This window comes from Alosa pseudoharengus, unplaced genomic scaffold (genome assembly GCF_046254945.1).
Source record: "Alosa pseudoharengus isolate Yale_2024_CS ecotype anadromous, Long Island Sound unplaced genomic scaffold, YU_APseudo_1.1 YU_APseudo_1.1_scf_5, whole genome shotgun sequence".
In the NCBI taxonomy this organism is placed as follows: Eukaryota; Metazoa; Chordata; class Actinopteri; order Clupeiformes; family Clupeidae; genus Alosa; species Alosa pseudoharengus.
The window spans coordinates 7,765,473-7,790,679 of NW_027468837.1; the positions used below are offsets into that span (position 1 = coordinate 7,765,473).

The 25,207-nt window shown below is 42.5% G+C and overlaps 3 protein-coding genes across 4 annotated transcripts in view; all 3 read right to left on the reverse strand.

Moving 5' to 3' along the window:
- The window catches only part of hyal2a (hyaluronidase 2a), a 7,449-nt gene extending 4,860 nt beyond the window's left edge, over nt 1–2,589 (reverse strand). The window contains exons 1-2 of the mRNA XM_076268273.1: nt 1,550–2,589; nt 25–1,016 (exon numbers count right to left, since the gene is read on the reverse strand). Coding sequence (XP_076124388.1) covers nt 25–984 — 960 coding nt within the window. The 5' untranslated portion in view covers nt 985–1,016; nt 1,550–2,589. The remainder of the gene's footprint in view (nt 1–24; nt 1,017–1,549) is intronic.
- A 2,824-nt stretch (nt 2,590–5,413) lies between these two features.
- Nucleotides 5,414–8,375, reverse strand: tusc2a (tumor suppressor 2, mitochondrial calcium regulator a). The gene is made up of 4 exons (XM_076268517.1): nt 8,266–8,375; nt 6,774–7,009; nt 6,209–6,329; nt 5,414–6,092 (listed from the first exon to the last, which is right to left on the reverse strand). Exons 2-4 carry the CDS (start codon nt 6,920–6,922, stop codon nt 6,027–6,029), a joined length of 336 nt encoding a protein of 111 aa, XP_076124632.1. The 5' UTR covers nt 6,923–7,009; nt 8,266–8,375; the 3' UTR covers nt 5,414–6,026.
- A 309-nt stretch (nt 8,376–8,684) lies between these two features.
- LOC143103743 (ras association domain-containing protein 1-like) lies at nt 8,685–24,290 on the reverse strand. Of its 2 annotated transcripts, XM_076267549.1 has the most exons (7): nt 23,664–24,290; nt 22,675–23,115; nt 15,975–16,102; nt 10,655–10,762; nt 10,154–10,457; nt 9,835–9,950; nt 8,685–9,612 (listed from the first exon to the last, which is right to left on the reverse strand). In XM_076267549.1, the coding sequence occupies exons 2-7, from the start codon at nt 23,033–23,035 to the stop codon at nt 9,466–9,468; spliced, it is 1,164 nt and encodes a 387-aa protein (XP_076123664.1). In that variant the 5' UTR covers nt 23,036–23,115; nt 23,664–24,290; the 3' UTR covers nt 8,685–9,465. The 2 variants fall into 2 exon arrangements, with proteins under 2 accessions (XP_076123664.1, XP_076123665.1); XM_076267550.1 differs by lacking the exons at nt 15,975–16,102; nt 22,675–23,115; nt 23,664–24,290 and adding an exon at nt 14,075–14,516.
- Between the last annotated feature and the right edge of the window lie 917 nt (nt 24,291–25,207).

Consider the following 25,207-nt stretch of genomic DNA (forward strand, 5'->3'; position numbering starts at 1 on the left):
CTCGACCCCCTTCCTCCCTCTCACCTGTGTAAGGAGCTGCAGATCATTGGCATAGGTAGGCCTGGCGTACACAAACACGGGGCGTGTGGGGCCGTCCCCCTCCCCACCCTGGGCCAATCGAAGGGCTTCCCGCACACGGTTCCTGACGAAGAGGCGGGCCAGAGGCGAGGCGCGCAGTTTTGAACCCATGTAGACGGAGGGGAAGAGCGCCGTGCTCTCTGCCCACAGCCAGCGCAGCTGCTCGTTCCGCGCCACCTCCACGTCCGGGCAGCGGCCCGTGTAGTTCTCCAGACTGTTCTGGTAGTCGTGGTTGTAGCAGTCAGGGAAGAGGTAGAAGCCCCACAGCTGACCAGGGCGAAGGTTCTTGACCATTCGTAAGGTCTCCAGCATGAACTGCCGCGCCGACATCTCAAACTCCTGCTGGGCCACTTTGTTGACGTTGTGGCTGGGCCACGTGGGGTTCTTCTGCGACACCATCTTGCGGGACTGCTCCCGATATACGTCCTTGGTCTGCCAGTTCCGGATCCAGAGAGGGCGCCACTCTTCCCAGTCAATGACTGCCAGCCCCTTAGCAGCCGGGTCACGGATGTAGTAGGCAACGCCTTCAGGAAGCTTCTCACGGTGCTGTGTGAGGCTGGCCTTCTGAGGAAGGCCGCCATTCACCAGTTGGCCATCGGTATCGATGTAAGGATACAGACCCAACCTGTCCTTATAGAAGATGGTCAGGTTCTGACGAGTGAAGCCTTCATTGGGAGATGCCACAATCTGGAACTGGTCAAGCTGGAAATCCACACCATGACGGGGCTTACAATCCTCCGTTGGGGCATTCCAAGCCAGCAGCAAAGGCTTGTGAGGATACAGAGGCCATATTGTAGAGTTCAGCACATGGATATCCTTTGATTCTCCCAACACCATGAGCAGAAGCAGCGAGAAAACTCCCCATATGTTCAGCAGCCACTGGGCCATAGTTGATGTTGTTGGCATGCCACTAAACAAGAGGGACTCCTTCAGCTCTTCTGCATGAAAAGTGAAAATATATTAAATATAATATAATAAATATTTTTAAAAATCACTGACATTACAGCTCTGTGACAAGGCTGTGTGATATTCAGAGAAGAAACATAAAGAATAAAGTGACTATGTTTCCAAAACAATGGTTGACATGACACTGCCCTAGGGCTCCAAACAGCAAAGTCTTTGAAAACTCTGATGTACTTCAGATGTGTAATTACAGTGAAATGCTATGGTTCTGTCCTGACCCTACACGCAATACTAACTATGGTAGTTAGGGTCTCATTATTGAGAATTTAGGCTAATGTGAGGCTAGAGTACTAGCCAGAGGATATTTTGTGCCATGCCCATTCATGATGTCTCTTCATTAGGGCTACAGTAATTAAGCAATGTTGATGTCAGTGGAGAGATCAAATTTCTCCAAGTCTAGCAAATTCATTCACCAAGTTTCAAAATCAGAGCACAGACTGTCAAATACATTTTTACCTTTTAATATAACTTCCCCTGTTGAAAAAGGAAGAAAATAGATATAACTTACCTTTTCCAGAAAAATAATAAACATTCCCGAATGACAATTTACAAGCTGCGTTGATCCTCTGAAACTTCTAAGTTAGTTTACCAAATCATGTCGACAAAAGTTTGAAGGAAACTTTATAAAAGTTGCGCAACATATCTCTAAGGACGTCTGAACAATGATAGCATTTTCTTTAATTTAATGAAATCTGGTGAAGACCACAGCAGAGCAATGAAAGCGGCGTGGGGCTAAAGATAGGCGCAGGAGTGAGTGAGCTGCCGCTTTGGCATGTTCCATTTGCTCGGAAAGGGAGGGAGTGGTCAAACGTCCACACCACAATCGCGTAGTTGCCGGTAGCTGACTTTTCTAGTCTGATAAGACCAACTGCACACCCACCAAAACAGTCAAATGAAGGGTGTCATGGCTTTATTGTTATGCCCTTAAAACGTTTCGGCATTATAACTCCCTAAGTGTGCCCCGTTTCGAGGCATCTAAGTCGGTCCCAAAGTTTACTGGCAAGGAAAGCTTGCGGTGTAATTACAGGGTAGCCTACAGATGGGGAGCGCTGCTTACAATCAGATGCCCAGTCAACAGCAGGAGCCTGCTTCGCTAAACGACAGTCTAATGTTGCTTCAGCAGGAGAAACATTTCTTAGATGTTGACAGATACCTAGCTAGAACCTCTCACATCAAGTGTAAATATTTACCTAAATGAGTGATTGAATTTAAACAACTTTTCCTTAGGTGTTACAAAACAATACAGAACATAAAGAAAAGTGTAAGCTTGAATCCAACCCAGTTTTAAACAATATACTAAGGGTTAACTTATTTAACTGAAACATTAAAAGAAGTTCAACTGCATTTACATCACTTCACCACTTCTTCTTTCAGTTACTTTAGTGATGTGAGAGGCAGATACAATACATTCTCAGGTTATGGATGTCAAGAGGCAGCCCACTCCACATGATATTCTCCTGCCCAGCTCTCACCTCATTTGCCGTCTTCCGGCACTTCATGGGGCCTGCTGTTCACTCACCTGCTGCTCTGCGAGGGAGAAAGAGCACGCGTGTACAGAGGAAGACGCTTCCTTCCTGAGGCCATGTCCCATTCACCCTGACCCCTGCTCCTTACATCATCATTTCTTCGACTCAGGCCGGGACAGGAAGGCTCAACAATGTGAGAGGAACTGCGCACACAAACATACACCCTTTTTTACCGCTACCCATCTCACACCCTCTCACCCACGCCCATACACTGAAACGCCGGTACATCCGCTCACCCATCACCCCTTCAAAAACGTTCATTTCACTCTTATAAATCAAACCATAGTTCCCGGTGACGCACATACCACTTCAGTTGAGGAAGCCGCCCTGCACCTCTAAACTGCAACCTCTTGATCAGCTGAGGACTCCCATGACCTCTTTTCTGAGGACCTGTCCACTGACCTCCCCACTTGGCTCTGCTAACAACTGATCTGTAAGGTCCAGTCTTGACATGGTGCAGCCTTGACATCTGTTACTGTCTGGCATGCATGTGCCTCACCAATGTGCAATCGCAGTCCTCTGTGGTGTCACTGAAACATTGCCAGAATTATGTTTGTATGGGTAGCATCTGCCACTTTGTACAATGTCAACTACCTCCCATACCTCTACTGAGTCTTCATATATTTACATTGTAGCCGACACTGTTCTCAGCACACATCACTTGTGTTGGTAAAATAAGTGTAGGCGACATGCAGGGTGGTGTCATGTGGTGGCAGCGGAGGGGAACTTCCTGCTTCCAGGCCGGATGGGTGGGTACTGAAATTTCCAGATCCTTGGGGCTTCCGGTGTACGTCCACAGGACTGACCCAGCAGAGGTGATTGTACTTTTCTGCCCCCCACCCCCACCCTTTTTACTGCCCAGTCATCTGATCCTGATGGAATGTGCTTTCAGGTTCCAATGAGACCCGGATAATGAGATTTTTGCTGTTGTTATGGTGATCAAGTGGAGCAGTCTCAAAGCCCATCCCTCCTGCAGGGACACAGATGAGCAGATGGACTTCAAAGACTGTTACCATGGAAACATGTCAGACAGCTTACCCTTTGACCTCTTAAAATTGCTTGTTCACTTTGCAGTTACCAGAAGGAGGATGTCAGGGCCTGATAATACAAATGATTTCAAGGCTGACCTGACCTGAACTTTCACACAGTATCCCATTTAACAGTCACCATCTAAAATAAAAATAAGACAATAAAAGTAACATCAAGTTAAATAGCAAATGTTGGAGAGGTACCAACTTCAAGTGCCTTGCATTATTTTAATTAGCCCAAGTTATTTTGTTCCTTCTACCCAAGCTGGAAAATGGTCATGCGTGACACTAGAGCCGGGTTTCCACTGCAGAAACTCGGCACACTACCCAGATAATGGGGATATGCACAGGAACCACATGCTATTCTGCCCTTTCAGCTGTGGTGTTGCCACTGCTTACAGGACCAACATCTGTAACAGATGCAGTCTAATTGGGCAACTCGTATCCCAATTACATGCCCACTGGTAGGTCTTCTTTTAGAATAGGATGATGGTTGGAAGAAACTGAATTCCAACTAAGCATTCCATAATAATGCAAAAATGTAAGCATAATTTCATTTGGCCTTTTTTATAGATCAAAATTACATACCGGTAGGCCTAACATTAACAGCTGTTTTGACGTACAATATGGTTAAGGTTATGTTTAATTCTAGAGCTTGATGATAGAGAAGATGATGGACACCATTTTATGGAATGATTCATTGTCAGATCAAATGTGCCTTTCCCTGGGATAAGTGACATCATACTCTTGTCTGTAGAGTAGCCCAACTCTGAATGCTCTTCATGAGTGTGACGCTCTGAAACAGTCTTTAAATTAGGAACTGTGCAGTTGGAAGTGTCGCTAGGTTCTAGGTCGCTAGTCCAAAGTCAATCCTAAGTGTTCAAATATGATTGCCATGCTCAGAGTGGCAATTTACAAACCCATCATTTTTTTTGAACAGACACTGCATTCCGGTGTCGGCTGACTTGTTGTTGAGGTCAAGATCTGCTAAATGTTTTTATGCAAGCTAACCGCATCCAGAGGCGGTCTCTGTATTGTTGTTGTACACTGATTGAGTAGTGTGCTGTGTATGAGAAGGGAGAGGGGAGCAGCTAGAGCCAATATGTGCTTATTTTAATGATATCGTTTGCACTTCTAATCCACACGTCAATCTCGATTCTGCACTCACTCGTGCCCTTAGCAAGACACGTACAAAGTCGGTCGGGCAACCAGTTTGAGAGGTATGCGGAGAACAGACAGACAGACAGACGTGTTTAGCGCAATTTAGCTCACTGCTAGAACGCCTACTGAAGCACAAAACTGACATGAATTCCAAAACAAAACCTCAGTCCACATGTTCTCTGTGATACCAAATGTACCCAATATTTTAAGGATAGAACACGAAAACTCTCTTACTTGTATAAGGATAAGATAGGATGATATGATATAAGTCAGAGACTTTCTGTGGAGACAAAAAATCAAAAGAAAAATCAAAAAATCAGGTTGGTGTCGTGAAGCCTTGCGCACGTGCATTTCTGCTGAATAGGATGCCCGATGAGCACCCAAAAAGCGTTGCAATATGGCCACCGAGTGGAGGGACTTGCCTAAAAGGACTTTGCTTAAGTTTAGTCCCTAAACAGGCAAAACGCAAAAACAATCTTTAGTGATGTGGATTCATTTTGAGGGAATGACCATGAAAACTTTGCTGTGTATCATATTCAATACAACATAATAATGATAAACTTATATCTATATCCTCTGTTAATTCCTTACAGTATTTCACTAAAAAAAGATTTGGGGGTACTATTATAAATAGAATGAACTGCACAGTAACAAAAATCCATTGTCCAATAAGTCATTTTATTCAAGTATGTTCAACCCATAGACATGTGCAGTAAAGTAGCATTGCTACACTTATCTATGGAACAATTCTTTACTTACAACAACACTACAAGTGCAGGTCTGAGAGCAGTTGAAATACTAGAGATAACGCCAATTCTGTCATCATATTTCAACAAGGACATGCTGCACCTGGCTGACATACAGACAAATAGGGGGAGCGGACCATTCCTCCACCCCTTCACACACACTGTCCATATTTCAGTATGCAAAAGTCACAAACACACGCACTTATTTCTGTACATCTTCAAACACCAGAGAACATTTACCTACGGGTCCACCCGTAGGCCAAAGTGTTTACCATTAGATCAGCCCTGCCCACTCAGGACCTCTACATGTAACCACATGGAGGTCAGCACTGTCAAACCTCCTTGTGTGTGGTTGCTCCTCCCTGCCACAAGAGGGCAGTCTGGTCCTCTCAGAGGAACAGTGAGGTGAAAGTGGAGGCTTCGTGGAGGTTTGTGAGACTCGGGTTGGACAGGGGAGAGGATGGTGGCTGCTGTACGACACTTTAGAGAGTGCAATCTTCCAGAATGTTCCAGATCTGTGTGAGTTATGCCTCACAGAGGACAACGGGGAAGTCAACATGGATGCATGGGTGGTCCAACCTCACCATTCCCTACAAAGAAACAGTCAGAAAAAGCTCTGTGTCCACATCAATATGGAAACTACAAACATAATCCAGAGACATTTTCACAAGTGTCTATGGTAATAAAAGAAACAAGATGGAGTTACCTGAGGTATGAGGTTCTTCTGAATCCTCTTTAGTTTGGCTTTCTTCCGCCCATTCTTCGTCACCACCATCTCCTCATAGAACTCATGGGCCAGGTCTCCATCCTCGTCATAGTACAGAGAACTATAATGGAAGCACACAGTCCCAGATAGGGAGTAATGAATGAGTGCTGATTTGACAAGCGAAACTAAAATGACACCGTACTCTCTGGAAATGTTAGGTGAGGTTTCCAACATTTCTGGGTCTGCCTGCCCAGGTTCTACACAGGCAACATTTCTCGTATAATTTCCATAATTTACTCAGATAGACAGTGAAGAGTGACAGGAAGCCAGAGGGAGAGAGATGGGGTGGGATTGAGAAATAACCATGCATCAGATTAAAACCCAGGTCCCTGTGAGCACTTGAACAGATGCTGCAGCAGCTTGCACCACGACTGCCCCATCTTCCCTAAAATTCTTCTCATCATGGCTCAAATATAGGAGCTAGATTTCTGTCGTGGGACCATTATTACAACTAAATTAAAATAATCCAACCTGAAAAGGAATATACAGAAAACACAGGACTCACCTCCTCCTGGTAAAGACGAATGGAGTGGCATTCTTTAACCCTCGTAGTCGGGCCAAAGACTGTTCACTGACATCACTAGCAGCATCCCCTGCAGCTCCTGACCCACCAAAGGGCCAAACACCTTTGGCTTTCGATCCACTCCCACCCATCTTCAACGACGACGGGACATTATTCTCAGAGGTGCGAATGCCCTCGTCAATGGAAGTTTGAGCTTAACCTTTTACCAGTCAAGGAACCTGAAGAGGAGAGAGGGATCATAAATGCAAGTGCTGATGTAAGTTGAGGTGACATAAATGTTGTGTAAGCACAGGCCTAGGTGTAGTTACTAACACTGATCACATTGCTGATCCATAGGCAAAATGTATACAGCAACAATCTATGGTTTTACATCTGTTTTTCTTCTTCAAACAAAACTTAAATATATAATTTCATATTGATTGTTTTACTAGGCTTCTATGTTTACATCTTTACATCTAAACGCACTATATTTATTATAAACTGCAGATTATACAGACGAAACTCTAAAGAACTTCTCTCCATCTATGTTTCAGAGGACCCGTGTTATGCCTTGCATCCAAGTATTGTCAAATGGATTGAGTTACACATTTGCAGGACCCATATAAAGAATTGAGCATGGGTATCATTCTGATAAAAATCTGTTAGATGTTCTAACTCATACAGTCTATTTGAGTAATTTCTTGAACTAGGATAACTGCCTTCATAACAATCTTCACTTTGACACAACACAGCTCTCTAACCACCCAAGATCAAACTTCTAATGCCTTCTTGTGAGCTCTCGTTAGCTTCCAGAACAACTTGCTTACTTTCTTCTTACCATTGTCAATACATTGGTGGATAACACATTGTCTAATCTTTACAGGATCAGCTATTTCAACGCAACGTATTCAGCTAACTTGATGGATAGCCTAGCCTTACATCGCTAGCTCACCCATGTTAATACGTCAGACAGATTTAGATGGCCTACATTTTACGATGTCAGTTAATTATAATTTCAGTCGGCGTTGTGATGTGGGCATGGCGGCATTTGTTTCTCTGCAATTACATTTCACCGAAAGGGACCTCAGAGTACCCAGCACTGACTAGCTTGCTTGGTACTAGGATCTGGGGGATTAAATGTCAAAAAGCTAACTCATCTATGCTTGCTAGCTAGCTAACAAATAACGTTAGCATTAACATCAATGACATGCAAACCCATAACGTTATTCCAATCTATGAAAGTCTCCGCGAACCAGAGTGCAACCTTAATAAAAGAAATAATAAACGTCACAAAAATAAGCAACATCAACTGGTTAAATCTGTCTAGCTTCTAGTCTTCCAGTCGTCGCTAGCAATGTTAATACGTTAGCTAGCTAGGACTGCATCACCTTATTTTGTCTGACAATCTGGCTAAGAAACATAAATGGATAAGACTATCTTCAAAGCCAATATTCAAAAATATTTCCCCTCGATGATCTACAATTGACATACGTACTGTATAAAAAATCATCTCCACGGGTCAAAGCTTTGGACAGGTAGGTTTTTGCGTCACGAAGAGATGCTGAGCCCCAACAACCAGCCTGCTAACGTTACCGCTTATCAGCTGTGCTCAGCCACTTCATGAACAGACAGTACACGCTTCAATTGCGCAGACGACGCGACTGCATTTGAACAGTTTGTTGTTACACAGTAGTGCAGGGCTTACAGTAAGTAACCATTCTGTGTCTTAAGTTATCAGAGACTTTCAAAGCCATTCTATTATCTACTTCAAAGTTAAATAGCCTGGCCAATGTCTGATTTCAGGCAGTTACTGCATGAAAACCTCAAGCCCCATTAGTAGCTCCGCAGTCTACAGGTCATTCTTTAGTAGGCCTACATCAGTATTTCTCATAAACAAACAGACACAGAAAGACATTCTATGACAAGTATTTTTTATTGAACAGTTTAATGTATTTCTTAGCAACTCCTCAATTTTACCTATGTCAGCAAAAATAAGAATCTGTGGAATGTATTTTAATGTGTTAACTTATTCCAATGAGTGTGTCTGTATTTTTAACTGTGTAAAAGGCTGCCATGTAATCTGTGTACTGAGGAAAATCTTAACAGAAGGACTTGCCTCAACTGTATTAACATTTTTAATACAAAATCCCAATCATTCAGAAAGTAACACATACTTAACATGTAAAATAGACAAACAAACATATACATTGACAAACAAGCCATCCACTCATGAGCACACAACTCAATTAGGAAATGACACATTTATGCAAAGCTGATAGGGTGGATAGACTCCATCACCAATCAGACCAGATCAACAGCAGTCCCTCACGTTGCTGCTTTCTCACATGCTCACTGCACGCTCTCCGTTCATACAGGCTCAGTTCTGAGACGTCTGTTTTCTTCTCCCATCCGTTCTTTGTCACTCGTTCATTCACACGCTTCTCCAGGCGCAACTCACTCTCACTAGGTCTAAGGCACAACTGATTTTGCTCTCGCTCTCTTGTTCACTCACACACGCATTCCCTCGTTTTTGTCAATCCTCTCTGCTGACAGAGAGTGGGGGGGGGAGTGAAGGCCTGTCCACGTCGTCGCCGGGGTCTTTGGATGCAGCGGTGACACAAGAGCCACCTAGTGGCCGCAGGTCAACAGTGCAGGTGGTCCCAGGCAGAGCTGGGATGGGCAGGGAGGGGGCCCATCAGCCTGGCGTGGAGTTGGACAGGGCTTCCTGGAGGCGTTGGCGAGTTCGGTTGTAGCGCAGTATAATCTGCTTTACATGCTCCTCTTCCTCGCGCTTCAGAATACGGAGGAAGTTTGCGAGCTCAGGAGAAGAGAAGGCATCCCACTAGGGAAAGATTGGAGATGTTAATAAGGAGTGATGATATATTCATACATATACATCTTAAAAGATATTTGTGTAATACAATCAGAAACCTAGAATGTAGAATGAACAAATGCAATCAATTTCAAATCCTAAATGCATAGCATTAAGAGTGTATATACTCAAGGCCCTTTTCTTTACATCTGAGACAGAAGGGCTGGTTCAAGTCTGTATGTGTGTACTTACATTGACCTCTCCAGTCTCGTTCTCCTTCAACACCAGGCTCAGCACCTTTTCGTTGGGTCCGGCACACAAACGCAGGCGAAGAGGACACTCATCATCTGACAGCTTACGCAGGTACACTAAAATGAAGACAGAGACAATGACAAAGGTGTAAGAAGATGCTCCTTAAAGCAAATAATCCAATCCCTATACAAGACAAATATCATAACAATGGCCAGTCAGATGTTTAAACTCCCCATTCTGCCAACCCCCTACACTATATTTTTAAAGCAGGCTTTTTGAAAATATATTATTGCCAGTGATTTGTTTGTACTGGACTAACCTTGGTCATGTCGCTCACTGCGCTCAAACAGGGCAAACTTGGCCGGGTTGTCCAGCACAGTGAACTTCTTGAGCAGGGCCTGGATGACCTCGCGGGAGCTGGTGCGCGAGCTGATGTGCAGGTGCTTGGCCGTGTCCTTGGGTAGGTAGAAGGAGGTGCGGCGCTTCAGGGCACTCCCAGCGGCCGGCTTACCGCGGCCAGGGGGATCCTGAGCAGACGAGCCCTTCCTGGGAGGGGGCACAGACACTGGGCGTACCAGCTTCAGATGGACCTTGATGAAGCCTGTGTAGGAGCCATCTTTGTTCTATGGAAGAGAAAGAGGACAAATGGCATTTAAGCACCACTGTAATTGGGGAAGAGTATTTAAATATCTGCCTGTATGTATGTATGTATTAGAAGACATTTATAAACAAATCCAAAGCAATGCTTTAATGCTGAGAATTAGTGGTAAAATTGATAGTATTTATTGATGAAAATGTGTGTGCATTACTATTCTCTTACCCAAGTCATGAAGAGGTTGCTGTTGATCTGGGCATTGTACTCCTTCACCTTCTTTTGGATTTCTGCAGGAGACAACTCCTGCTTTCCCAATCCTTCTGTCTGCTCATCCTTAAAAAGAGAAGAGAGGAAGATGTTCAATTGGATTGCTGTCAGATGGAATTCTCGATACAGGTGGGTGGGTTGAGCTTAAGGGGTCACGTCCACAGTGATTCTCCCTCATCAAAGCTTTCACACACACACACACACACACACACACACACACACACACACACACACACACACACACACACACACACACACACACACACACACACACACACACACACACACACACACACACACACACACACACAATCATATTTTCATTTGTGAAATTTTGGCTGAAACATGCATGTGCACTACTTCAACACTAGATGTCAGCAAATGAGAAGAAAGAAAAAGTCTAGTATAGTTAGAACAGAAAGTGTTAAAAAGTTCTATAACTATCTATAATACTTCAGCCACATTGTCAGTGACGGTGGAGATTCAGACCGTCATCTGATATCTCACCACGTAGGCAGAAAAACAAAGACAGGATTACACACTTGTGACGTCCCCCTTCCACTGACTCACCAAATCTAATGTGATCTAATCTCTCTATGCTGGTCGTCAAATAGGTCTGTTTACAGTAGAGAGCTAGTGCGAGCAGAGCTAAGGCAACATCCAAGTGAAAACTAATACACCCCAATACCTGACATGGCAGGGAACTTCATTTGGAATTAATCATTGGCTTTATGAGGCAAGTCTGTTCTCAATAGGGGAGTGGGAGAAGTGGACAGCATGTTCACATCAACGCTAATCATGTATGGCACGAGGGAAGACCCGTGGGAAACTACTGTTCCATTCGCTACACCCCATCTCAGCTTTGCACCCCCCCCCCCCCCCCCCCCACTGGCAGCAGACTGAACAACTGTCCATAGACAACTGGATCCACTTTCCAGCTCCCACCACAGGGCTGCAGTTTCCTGGCCCTGCTTTTAGTGCCGGTTTGTTTAGGCAGATGCAGTACCCTGTAACCCAACACCGCTATGTGTACCGTGCACACATGAAAATCATGGACCACGGGACTCTGCTGGTGTTAACCGCCTGTTGCATCAGCCCTCCAACGTCCTGTCCGCTTGGCTAGCCTGAAGGCCGTGACGTCAATGATATCCAATCACAGACCTTGGTTCAACCTCCCAAAGGATAGGAGGTGACTACTGGGCCACTGCAGCTGTCCGTCAGGATTTGGCTCCAGCATTCCTTAACCTTGTGGTCATTTGCTAAAAATAGTTTCATCTTCCTCCTCCCACTTCCCTTCAGGAAAACTGTTCCCTTGTTCAGTTGCGTTCTCACGTGGGAGTAGAGTCTACACTTCCTCCCAGTCCCCCCCAAGCTTCAGTAAATTATCTATTTCCATAGCCTGACGAGCCAGACCCACATTAAAATGTAGGGTCTGGGCACTCACCGTTCACAGTGCTCAGTCCGAGGGGCGGGATAATCAGTTGTCTTTCAAATTCCCTCTGCACGCAATAGGACAGCGCTATGAGTCCCATGCGTTTCCCACCAGCGGAGCTAGTTGGCTAGTTCAAACTTTTGCCAACTTAATAAAAGCTTAACTCGTGTCACACTGTTGGCCAACAACAACATTATCTTATTTGTTTTCAAGTAGCAGGGAATTCAAGCCAAACTGTTGCAACTCTGCCATCAATCATTGTTAAGCCCACCTAACGACTCTATACACGATTTGAGTGGCCTGATGGAAGTTTCATTCACAAGCCAACGGAGAGTTGCTAGACTAGCCCTGGCAGCTGCCGCTAGGGTGCGTCCAGATTTCTAGGCTACTATTGCCAGACATTCTGGGGATTTGTCATCAAATGAGAGTATAGGGGCAACCTTAAAATGAAATTCCTAAGAAGCGTGATGCTCACACTATTCATGGCCAAGGATACCACTATATAGGCCTACAACATCTTGATCGCGTTATTATACCTACATACTGCTTGATAAATAGACTGTACTTAAAACATAAACATATAAATGCAGAATGGGTACAGGGAGCATTTAAATGTCAATATATACCATAAAGCATGTCTGCTCCAGACCTATGGTCCAGCTATGACTGAGGGTCATGTCGACGGTCTGATGGTATTAAATCAATAACCAATAAGCCTAAATGCAGTCGGTGACGGTTAACTGTTAACAAATCGATGACCAGAGATGATGGTGCAGGTGGGGGTTAATGACTGAAAGAGGGTAATGATCACATGTGGGAGCATTAATGCATGCGCGCGCGCGCACACACACTCACTTACTCACGATCTATTAAGTGAAATCCATTTAGCCTGACAGTGAAAAGTGCTTAAGACAATCAGTTGGCTGTTTGCTAAAATGATATTCACTGATTCACTACCTGGAAATGGGGTCAGAGAGTCACTGGCCATCATCTTAAATCTTAGAGTCAAAGACTTCCTGCTAAATAAAAACTCACGTCATCCTACTATTGGTTTTTTCTTGTTCTCTAGAATGATTTTCTCAAGGGGAAGTCAACAGATACCTAACCAGTGCGTGAATCTCATGGTAGCCTAAACAAAATAAGTAGGCTATCCAAGTCTGTAGATGATCATGATGATATGAATGTTTCATTGCTGACAAACTCACAAAAAAACGACCATTTCCTGTGACTCACAGTCTTCCATCTTGTGCCCCAACCACAGGCCTGTGTCATTGTGAAACGTATGATTTCCAAACATCGTGGTTGACAAGAGTAGCATGCTTTTCGAAATGGAAACGTTATGTAAGATTTAAAAGAAGAACTGAGAATGTCATCGACCTATGCCCTCAGCAGTAAAAAATAGATTCTAATGAGTTGAAAATGGGCGTTAAAATTTGTAAACAAAGTACAGCATCTAAAGTTTCAGGTTCCTTTAAAGTGGTGACATTAACTATACTGGTATGTATGCGACGAAAATGGTAACATCTGGGCCGTCTTGATTCACTACACTGTGCAGTTCAACTTTTATGCAAACATTACAAACAGCTGGCGTTTCAAAATCAAGATGGCACTCCACCCAACCTCGAGGAGTGGTGGCGGCAACAGGATGTTCTCACCATTCAGCATTGTTTTAACAGCTAGCTAATATGTTTCAGGTAGAGGTAGGGCTACTCAACTATGCAACTGTCAAGTGTGTAGCTGAATATTGCATTAATACTTCCAATTTTAAAATAGAAACATTAGGTCTACTAATGGAAGCTGAAAAAGTGTCACTCTCTCACTCCACGTGCGCAAAAACTACAATCAAATTACCTCAATTTCAAACGTTACAAGCTACAAAGTAACGATTCACAGTACAAGTGATGCATATTATGCTGGTCAAATGTATCACTCATGAACGTTCTCACCTGCTCTTTCTTGGGTTTACGTATGAAGGATGTGCGTGCAGTGTAGTACTGCTCGAACTCCGAGTCCGAATCCTCCTCACTGCAGTATCCACTGCTCGTGGAGCTACCCCATGTCTTCTCGAAAGATGGGGTCTGATCTGTCCTGTTTGTCTCACTCATTTTTGAAGACATGATAGAGACAACCGCTTAATTTAGCGAATCGCAATCCAACAACTTTCTATTTAGTTTGAAGACCAAACTTTAGCTTTACTACTCGTATACGACAATTGTCTGCTATATTCAAGAAACAATGTCCTAAATGTCTCAAAGAATTAGGATGTCCCTTTAAGCTATTCGAATTATCTGTGTGAACTTCGATTTCTCTGTTGAATCGCCGTGCGTAATGTAAAACGAAACGCCTTGACCCACGTTGTGTAGTCGGCTTTTTTTCACCATACAGGATGTTCGCCCCACCCGGCCGTTGGGATTGGAAAATAAACAAACCCAGCAAAGGCCTGTTTTGATTGGCTGGAGAGAGGAACTTCCAACTCGACAGTCCTGACGCTGTCTGCGCCTGGACTGCGCCCACCATTTTTTCCCGGTTGCAACAAGCTTCTAGATTTCTAGGCTAACAAGCTTCTATCATTTGCTACAAAGTCACAGACTGATAGTATTTTGTGATGGGGAGGTACAACGGGCAACAATAATAAACGATAGGCATAAAAGGAGTAAAATACCTTTCAATAATGTCTACTCCTGGATATGAAGGAGTTTAAGTAACCAATTAATTTATGTGAAGATTAATTAATCTGTAATTATGGTGATGAGATTGGATCATCCCAGGGGAAATTTCGATGAGACAATGTGTGTGTTAATGTATGCATATTCAAGATTTAAGATTTGTGATTACTAACTACATCTCATTATGCGATATACAGTATGAGAGAGTAAAAATATCCTCATACTCAACATACAGTCATAAATAAAAAATAACATGTGCTAAGTGACAGTGAGAATGACTGTGTGTGTGTGTGTGTGTGTGTGTGTGTGTGTGTGTGTGAGCCAACATCATGTACAGCTGTAGCCCTCTTAAAGGCGATACTGCCAGACTTGTGGACCTTATAGCTGCTCAGATCCCATGCACTGAGGATGAGCAGATCACACACCACTGTCCGCTCTGAATGGTTTAATTAACAAACAAACACCTTCTCTGGAATTGCAAACACACCGGACATTACCTCTATTTTTCAGAATAACAAAAAGGTTAAAATATTTGAAATGTCATGTGGTTTTGAGCTATTTATATACTATAAAAACTATAAAGTGACAGCCTTTGACTTCTGCCATTGAGACCCTAGGATGCAAATGCCAGCTCATTGTGTTAGTGTTTTGGAGCATAGATCATGTACATAGATTGGCGGTCTCAGTGGTGTAGTCTAGTTAGCTGTTATGAGTATACTGAGATGTATTTTAGTTAGCTGTAGTGGGTATACTGTGATCAACCCCAAAAGTAAATACCTATCCTTGCCTATTTTAAGTGGGTATACTGAGATGGTGATGCTTTTTAAGTGGGTATACTGCGTAGTCCTGCGTATCACGTAGACTACACCGCTGGGCAGTCTGTGGACTTCGCAATGATGGGCTATAGAAAACAAAGGCCATTAGGCCAAACAGTTGGCTGTTCCAAGTACTGTTCCATATTAGCAGTTTTAGGAAGCATGTTTATTTGGAAAAGACTATTTTTCTTGTACCCTTAAACCTGTAAAAACTCATGATAGATTTCTGAACTGCTTCGATCTACTGGATTTTTCAGACAATGATTCCTAATGAAACTTGACTCAAATAAAGTATATACAATGTTTGTGTGTGTGTCATTGTGTGTGTGTGTGTGTGTGTTCTTCAACATGATCTGTCTTCTCACCACATTTGTGTCTGATTCTATGGTGTCCTCCTCAGTCACACTTGTTTGATCAGCCACGGAACCCTCATCCAAACTGCAGTCCAATTTGATGAGAGCGCGGCATCGGTAGTGACATGTGAATCTGCAATCTGAGACAAGGCGAAACCACAGAATTGCATCAGTTCCCATCTACAGTGACACCCATGCTGTCACTGCTAAAGAATGTCCTCTTCACATGAATACATGAATCTTTGAAAGGAGTAATTGTTATCATGAAGGAGAGGAAGTGTGTGTGTGTGTGTGTGTGTGTGTGTCTGTTGGTGGCTGTGGAGGCCGATCCATGAGTCACACACTCTATCCCACAGGCGGGGCAAGGGAGCCCTGATGTTGGGGTAATACCGGCTGCCCTTTAAAGTCGTTGGGCGTGTCTTTGAGCCCTCCGGTACAGAACGGTGTTGTGTATCTGTTCAGTTCCCCTGGCACAGGTGTGGTTTCCTTCTTTCTTGTCAGCTCCTTTCAAAACCATTGAAAATGTGTCTTTTGATGTGTGAATTGATAAGGTCTAATTGGTGTTCATGACCCAAACTTTTCTAATTTTTTTGTTATGTCTTATGTCACGGTAATAATGCCCATCACCAGCCAGACTATGATCAGAAATTGTTTGACAAAACTAGAATAAAAATAATATGAAAGGAAATAAAATGATTGAGACCTGACATATTTTTTTATATCACTGATTTTGCAGCTTTGGTGTCTTGCATTATGTACTTTGACACATTACCTTTATCACAACAGTAAAATCACTAAATACGTTCCATGTTTATGCTCAACCAGCATATCAGCCATTTGCACATATACCAAAACACATCTTGAGACAACACTGACATCTCGTGGAGTACCAGTGTCATAGCAAGTGTGCTAAATTGGCTTCAGTGAGAGATTAACAAAATACTAAAAGTTATTTATAACCATATCAAATTATTATTAGGGCATATTTCAGTAACTTAACAAATGGTGGTATATGAAGACAATATGTATTTTATGTGGACATTTTGAAGAATAAAGCAACTTAATTTACCACAACATGGAATGTAAAGCACCACACACTTTCTCTAATGTATAAAGACACTAAGGATGGGCGATATATAAAAAAATAGCAATATGACATTCCATGGCATGTTTTGTGATAACAATATGAATGACAATATGAAAATTGCACCACTATCCTCTTGGCCTCAAGTCATACGCTTAGAGACCTGTGTAAACATAAGCATTGTTCTAATAAAGTAACTCCATAATAAAGAAGTTGGAAATCCACCATCTGTGATGCCTGTTGTGAGCTGCACACGTTGCATACTGTATGAGTATGTCGTCCACTATCACAAGATGACAAATTCGTAATTTGGGGAGGAATTCTGTCTAATGAACAATACAATATGGCACATATCCATAAGAGACATATTCTTCAAACTCATCTTTTTTTGCCTCTCAACACACACACACACACACACACACACACACACACACACACACACACACACACACACACACACACACAATACAGCTTGACACCAAGACTAAACAGGAATACTGAAAGTAATATGCAGGTCACGTTATGCAATGTATGACTGTTTCATATTTACACCCACTAACCAAGGAGCCTCCACAAAGTTCCTAAACAAAACCATATGCAGGAAAGACAACCACTCTTAAAAACATCCTCCAGACTAGCATTGCAGAATGGTGATCAAAAATTCTCATGTCATGTGAAAAATGAGATCTTATGTAAAGGAACTAAGGAAATTAAATGTTGTGTGTGTGTGTGTGTGTGTGTGTGTGTGTCAGTGAGAGAGAGAAAGAGAGAGAGAGAAGGAAGGAAGGAAAGAAAGAAAAAGTAGTTGATGTTGGTGTGTGAGTTTGTGTGTATGTGTGTGTATGTGTGTGTGTGTGTGTGTGAGAGAGAGAGAAGGAATGAAAGAAAGAAAGGGTGGTTGATGTTGGTGTGTGTGTTAATGAGAGAGATGGAAAAGAAAATAAAAGAAAGAAAGAATGTGTGGTTGCTGATAGGAGGATAATAGTGAGAGCTCGTGACAGGGTGGGTGTAACCTGACTGACATGCATGTTGACTGTGCAGGAAAGTGTGGTAAAATAGAACAGAACCTCCCCCACCTCAGCACCCCTCACGCACACGACTCCTCGTCCTCAGAGCATGTTCATCAGCACAATGCTCCTCTACTGCTCACAGGAAACACTGCAGGTGCTTCACGTTGACACTGACATGCCAATATGGGTGCCAATGAACACTGGCCTGCTTAACTGGAAGGCCAAATAAAATAACTGCCCAATGAAAAACTGCTTAAATGGTCTAACTGACCAATATACTTGACTTGACAGAAGTTTGCTTTTGTAAGTCTACACAATGTATTCTTCTTACTAGTTCACTGACTGGGTAACTTAATATTTAACAGCAAATCTCTTCATAAGTGTAAAAGTCAACATCCTAATGAGGACACAGAACTTTCGCTGTTTTACATAAACATCATGGAAAACCTGTCTCACTGTGGGACAGACTGGAAATAACGTCTCATGATTCATAAGCCTCAGAGTTCAGGTGGGAAATATGCTCTCTCAGCATAAAGACTGCTGTGAGGTCCAAACAGGGAAAGCAGCAGCTGTAGGCAGGAACGGCCAATATCTTACTCACAGCTCAGAGTAGGTCTCGTCCAAAACTTGTACACTTTCAATGAGACCCATATGGCGACTGTATTTCAGGCCTGGCATAGACAATCAGAGATCTCCGACTTATCTCCATTGTTGGTTTTAAAGGTTTCTGTGAACTCTGTACTGGAATCTTTGGACAAATTTCCTTTTTTCATGTGTAAGCAATTATGGGTAATGTTAATATAATTGGGTCAAAGGGGAACTTTTCATAACATTTCAGGAAACAGAATAATATGTAGCTAGCAGAGGTGTTTATTTAATTTACAGCTTGCTTCAGGGGACAGCACAGCTTGAATTAATGTTTAACAGAGAAAGTTAAATGTTAAAGAGGATTTCTACATTCATTTACCTTTGTAGTAAAATTTTAGAAGAAGCATTTGACATCTTTAAGACTGTTGGGATGTTGGGAGAAGACTACAGTAACATCATCTCAGGTCATTCAGTTCAACGTTTTGGAAGGCAATGAACAGTGTTGGGCAAGTTACTTCAAAATCGTAATGTACTATGCATTACTTATTACTGTCATTTCAAAGTAATTTGTTACATTATAATATTACTGTCTCTGAATTGTAAGGCATTACACTACTATTGCATTACTTTTAAGTTACTTTCACCAAAATATCTAGAAATATGGATTTGCCATTCTAAATGCAGTTCATTACGCTCAATGCAGCTCATTGCTCATTGAGGGAGATGTGGTATAGCATAATGACTGAGCTAGGCTTAAGGCTAACAACATACAGTAAGAATGCAATAGGCACAGTGCTCATGATGCAAAACAAGGAACAATCATAGTCAGAATTTTGTTAAAAACCGACAAAAGGTCAAAGTCTGGTAAATTGTGATATAAATACTGTAACTTTAAGGCCTAGGCCTGCCCAATAGAGAGCCTATTGTAAATCAAAGCTTAATAAAGACATGTCAAGATGGTGGCCTACTGGCCATTTTGGTCCCCTAAGTGAGTGGGTTTGAGTGAGTGACATTTAAATGATAACTCAAACACCTAAAGTAAAATAAAAGGCCTATTATACAGACCATTACTGTGTGTTTTTTTAACATTAATTTCTGAAGAAATGCTGTTTTCTTATAAATGGTGCACGTTATATTTAAAGTAGCTTTGGCCTCACACATTTTTCATGCACATAGTGCAACCCAAAACACACTGTTCTCCATTTGGAAAATAAGTAATGTAATCTAGTGTATGGATATGTATGCCACCATATATGGAGACTACAAATATGTCTGCCACATATTCACACATAAAGTTCTCCATATATTTAGAAAATAAGTAGTGGAATCTAGTGTATGGATATGTATGCCACTATACATAGAGACTACATATAAGTCTGTCACATATTCACACATAAACTTCTCCATATATTTGGAAAACAAATAATTGGATCTAGTATATGAAGATATATAGCATCTTATATGGGAAATTAAAATATTTTATATGCATGTATGGACATATAGCTTTGAATATATGTTTGACATAAATATTTGAATCACATATATGTCCATATAAGTAAAATTATAAGTCCCTGTTATTTGACATATATGTTCATATATTGCCATATATCACATTTTTGTATGGGACATCACTTTAAGAGCATTGATCTTTACGTTCTCATATGCCCTTTTGCCAGTCCTTGTTTACAAGCCTTGTTTGTTGAGTTACATTGATAGCACAATATTAACAATAATATGCACAATGTTAAGTTGTTTTAAGCAGCCATCATTGCTTTGGAAAGAATGCAATGACATGTTGCTTCACATTTCGTTTTGCAAATAAAAGTGAATTATGAGCCTGGTATCCACCTAGCTATCTGAATGGATTTTTTTGTCGACTTGGCATATCATGTGCTTCATGTAGCCTAAATGCTTGGGAAACGAATTATTGAAGACCCACCAATTCCATTCTACTAGTACTACAGTGTATGTGGTGGAGATTGAGAGAACCCAAAAAGTATCAAACTTCCATGTACCATGGTGTTAGTGCATTCTGACATTGTAAACGTTATTGATGAAGAGTGAAACGCAGTTTGCAGTAAAGCTACTATTCATTGGTTACATTTGGGTGCCCCCTCTGTCCTTTGGTGCCCTACGCAAAGTGCGTGATGCGCGTGGTGGGAGCGGTGGCAGCGGTGGCACTGCCAGGCTACACAATCTTTTTCTGCATTTCTATCCCTTTATTCTCTTGAATTCAAGTTCACAGCTCAAAGCTGACATGCACTAGAAGAACATAGTTTGTGTTTTATCAAGAATAAAAAAGATTAGCGTGGCACCACTTTAATTCATTAAATGACTTGTGCTATTTCGCGAGGCATAGTGAGATCTTTCGGTTTCGCACACAAAGTGCCCTAACTATTATGTTCTTCATATCCTTGTCTCTGACAAGCTAAAAATAATGAGCGTAGAGTTATGTCCATCCCGCAAATAGAGTCCGACTTTGAGTCTGCTGCAGCCACAGTCATCTTCAACCAGTATCAGGAGATACGTTCTACTATTTTGCGCGGATTTTTTCTCGTCTGTTGTTCTCGCGGTGGTGTTTGCGAATATGTATCAAAACAAAACAAGCGCTTAATTTTGGGTTAAAATGCATTGTAACGCGCGTTACTGAAGTTTGTACGGAGTAAATATTACCCAATTTTTTTTTTTTGTAATGCCTTACATTGCCGCGTTACCGCAAACAGCAATATATTACAGTAATTACATTACTTTTGTAACGCATTACTCCCAACACTGAGTCGAACTATAAATAAACTATTCGGTTTTTAGTGCTGTGTAGCGCATTTCCCGGTGTTGACAGGCGAGTTTCGAGATTTGAGTTCAGCATTGTTCAGGAGTAGGCTAGGTGATAATGATTGCACCTGGGAGAGGTAGGCTACATTCCCTTTATTATTATAATCACTATTGATAACGCATTATATACGGAACAGGCGAGAATGCATCTCGATCAGCAAGTTACTGGGTTTCGCCTGAGCGTTGTAGATAGATACCTTTAATTGGCTCTGGGTTTCGCGATTTGATTTCAGCATAGGCTACGCTCATTTTTAAAAGATGCATTTAATCCGAAGTCATGTCAGCTCTCTATGCAGGGAGTACTAATGGTATGCCCAGTGCATAGCTAGCATAGCTCAGGATCCTATAGTGCCCATCCTGGCAGGCTTGCTTTGCCATCTTTTCTATGCACAACCAATGGCGAGCCTGTGAGTGAGTCCCCTGCAGGGCCTCTGCCAACCTGCGGTCATGCCCTGGAGATGCCCATACAGTCCTCATTAAAAACTATTCACAGCAGATGAATGGGCCTCCCCCATGAATGCTGGCCACCGCACAACAAACCCATTGAGTCCTGCTGGGGACGCACTGGCATGCAGGGGTCCATCAAAAGAGGAGGCCAGCAGTATACACATCCACCTCAAACCCATCCAGCATAGTTTTTGTGCAAGTCTATGTTGCTGCTCCTGACAATGCTGTTGCTGGACGCCATGTTTAGATTCAGGTTAGACTCTGTCCTGTGATAAAATAGCTCAAACCTCTTTAACACAGCTATGTGAGGAAACAATACCAGACCACAAATAGATTAAAGTCACTTAGGTACACACTTGCTGCATTCTCTTCAGGTTTATCTAAAATACATGTGGGTGTGGCGGCTAAGCTAAGGCTTTCAGCGCTATACCGACATTGTGGTAAAACTGTAGTAAGAAGATCCACAGTTATCATGCTGTATGTAAATGTGCTTACTAGTAAACTATTCATTTAGAGGCATCCTGATCAATTTGTAAATGTAAACCATCATCAACACCATAGCTGCCATCATGCCAGGTATGAAAACAATGACAAAACTCTTGACATTGGTCCTTTTTTCCCAATTCTTCTTAGTTATATAATATGAAATGCCTTCTTTCAGAGGAAAACATACAGCCTCTGTCTGTCTGTACATCATACCTCACATACAAATGGACAAAGCCACACTCATAGTTTTCTGGTGGATACTTACTAACACAGCGAAGGCTTTGCTTGTACAGGCCCCAGATGAAGTCTCCACACAGGTCGCACCAGGTGGGCTGTGTGTGGCTGCATGGCTGGAAGTCATGGCCCTCCCCTACCTCCTCCATTAACTTCGGATCGGCTACCCTGATCTCGACCTGGGTGTCCTCCTCTGGCTGGGGGTCTGCAGCAATGCCCCCTAGCAGCCTGATGATCCGCACACGGCTCAGGAGCTCTGGAACCCTGCCGGGGCTCAGACGCACGGCGTTGACCCGCTCCAGGCGTGCGGTGCGTGGGGTGGAAGGCAGGGTCAGCTCAATGCGGTCGTCTGCCCTCAGGTCCTGCAACTCAATCAGCTCTCCTGCTGACATGGTGTTTCACGAGATGTGCTGATTCCTCATGCACGCAGGACCTTGTGTTTACATAGACTTGAAGTACCCATATTCATGCCCTGGGAAAAAGACACCCAAGTCTCAGTAAGACTACAACATTTTTAACATTATCAGTGGGTAATCTAACACATTATGTTAATTCTTTGAGTAGCCTAATTGAGTCAGTACATTGAATCTCTGGATAAATAAAGACTAGTTTGCAAAATGTGACAATGATGCCACATATTGCATTTGTGGTTACATGATTATCTCCTTAACAAAACCACTATATTGAGTACAGGATGTTCCATAACCATGTGGTTGTGAACATGTCCAGAACATTGTTGTGCTGTTTATTACCAAACCATATGTAGGCTACTCTGCATCACTATTCTACTCTGGTCTTGGCTGCCGAAAAGGAAAAGCCAAAAAAATGAAGGCTAAATACTCATAGAACTTAATGTAGCTCAACTTGTGGCCGGCATGACTGGCGTGTCAATGACCCTGGGGGCCCACAGCGCACTTTGCAAGCGCACTGTTTAAAATCTGAGTAACACACAAACATGAGTCCCTGAGTCGTCCTCATGGACGCTGACATCGTAATGCTCACAAAAAAGAAAGACACTACCTTGGTCTTGTTGCAGAGAGTCGGGAGCGATGCGGAGAGGTAAGGAGTTTTAATGCTCATCCTGCGCCAGCTCGTGCAGTGGAAGTAGTCAAACTAGGCTACCCTGGAACTTTAAGCGGTGGAAAGGTGCAAGTCCTCATTTGCATTTGATGGGAAACAATAAATGGAAGACGCCCTCCTTTTTACAAAAACAGGTATTTTCCAGGTATCGTAGCCTAAGCGGAAAATCCGCACCAACGGAGAGAAAGTAAAACTTATTTGTGATAATCTACGAATCCTCCTGCAAACGTCCACAAATTCGTACACTGGTGTCTTTCGGATATTCTACTCAGACTGATGTCCATGTGGTTATGACAATGGAATTATGTTCTTGTCAAGTTACAGAACTGACCGTTGAATTGCATCAAATGATTCTCCTCCGCTGATCATTCTTCAGAAAGTTTCTTTAACCTGCATAAGTTCCAAACCCGCTGATTCTCGTAGGAATACTTTTCTAGTGGGCTAGCAAATGCGCCCTTCCACATTAAAACACCCTGCAGCTGTCAGGTTAAGCTAATCGACATAACGGTCCAGAAAGTCTTAAAGGCGTTCGGTCGCTTCCGGTAGGTCTACCCCGTGCTGTCCTACAGCCCTCCTCTCCCCTTCTGAGCGGGATAGCTCTTGCGAGATCCCTCCTCCGATCAAGCATTACAACATGCGAAAAAAACTACTGTCATGTGGACAATTCTCCACTGCAACAGTGGATCTTAACAAGTTACATACCCTTTAAACGCCCAAAATGTATCTCTTATATTAAATATTTATTCAAGAGCGTGCTTTACGTGGAACTATGTTGTTCCTTTGAGGTTATGAAAAAATCCTCAACCACTCATTCATACAGAATGATTTCCTTTCCTGCTACTGTTCTGTTTACAACTTTGTGGAAATTATCTTGGGTGTGAATTAAAGGTCAAATTGGGTGATTCACAATAAAATACACAATGTTCCTGCTGTGCATTTACTAGTTTTACAACTTTTACCTTACATTCAAGAAGCACAAGATATACTGTGAATTATTTTCTAATTGATTTCAAGCGGGAAGCCTACTTTATCTTAAGCTATCATGATATCCTCAAAATGTTACCTCCTTCTGCAACTTTTCATTTAACCAAAACCTGTCAACCCTAACAAACGAAACAAAAAGTTAACAAATGTGCAGAGGTGGAAAAGTACAGCTTCAGAAAGTAAAAGTCTAACCATTTATTGGATTTACCTGTGGACTTCCAATTAGCTGCTCTACCTGGCTGAAGAGTTGTGCTAATTAGAATCAGCTGGTTTAAGTGAAGGGTTGGCACAGATATGTGATGGGACTTTTACTTTCTGAAGCTGAACTTTTCCACCTCTGCAAATGTGTGTTACTGAGACGAGGAATCAATCAACCAACCATAAATTGTACGTCCAGTAACCTCTTCCTTGTTTCTGAAATGGATTGGATTGATAAAAACAGACAAACAGAGGTTCTACAATTCGGAAGCACACAGATATTTTCCAGTGAAAAATGTTTT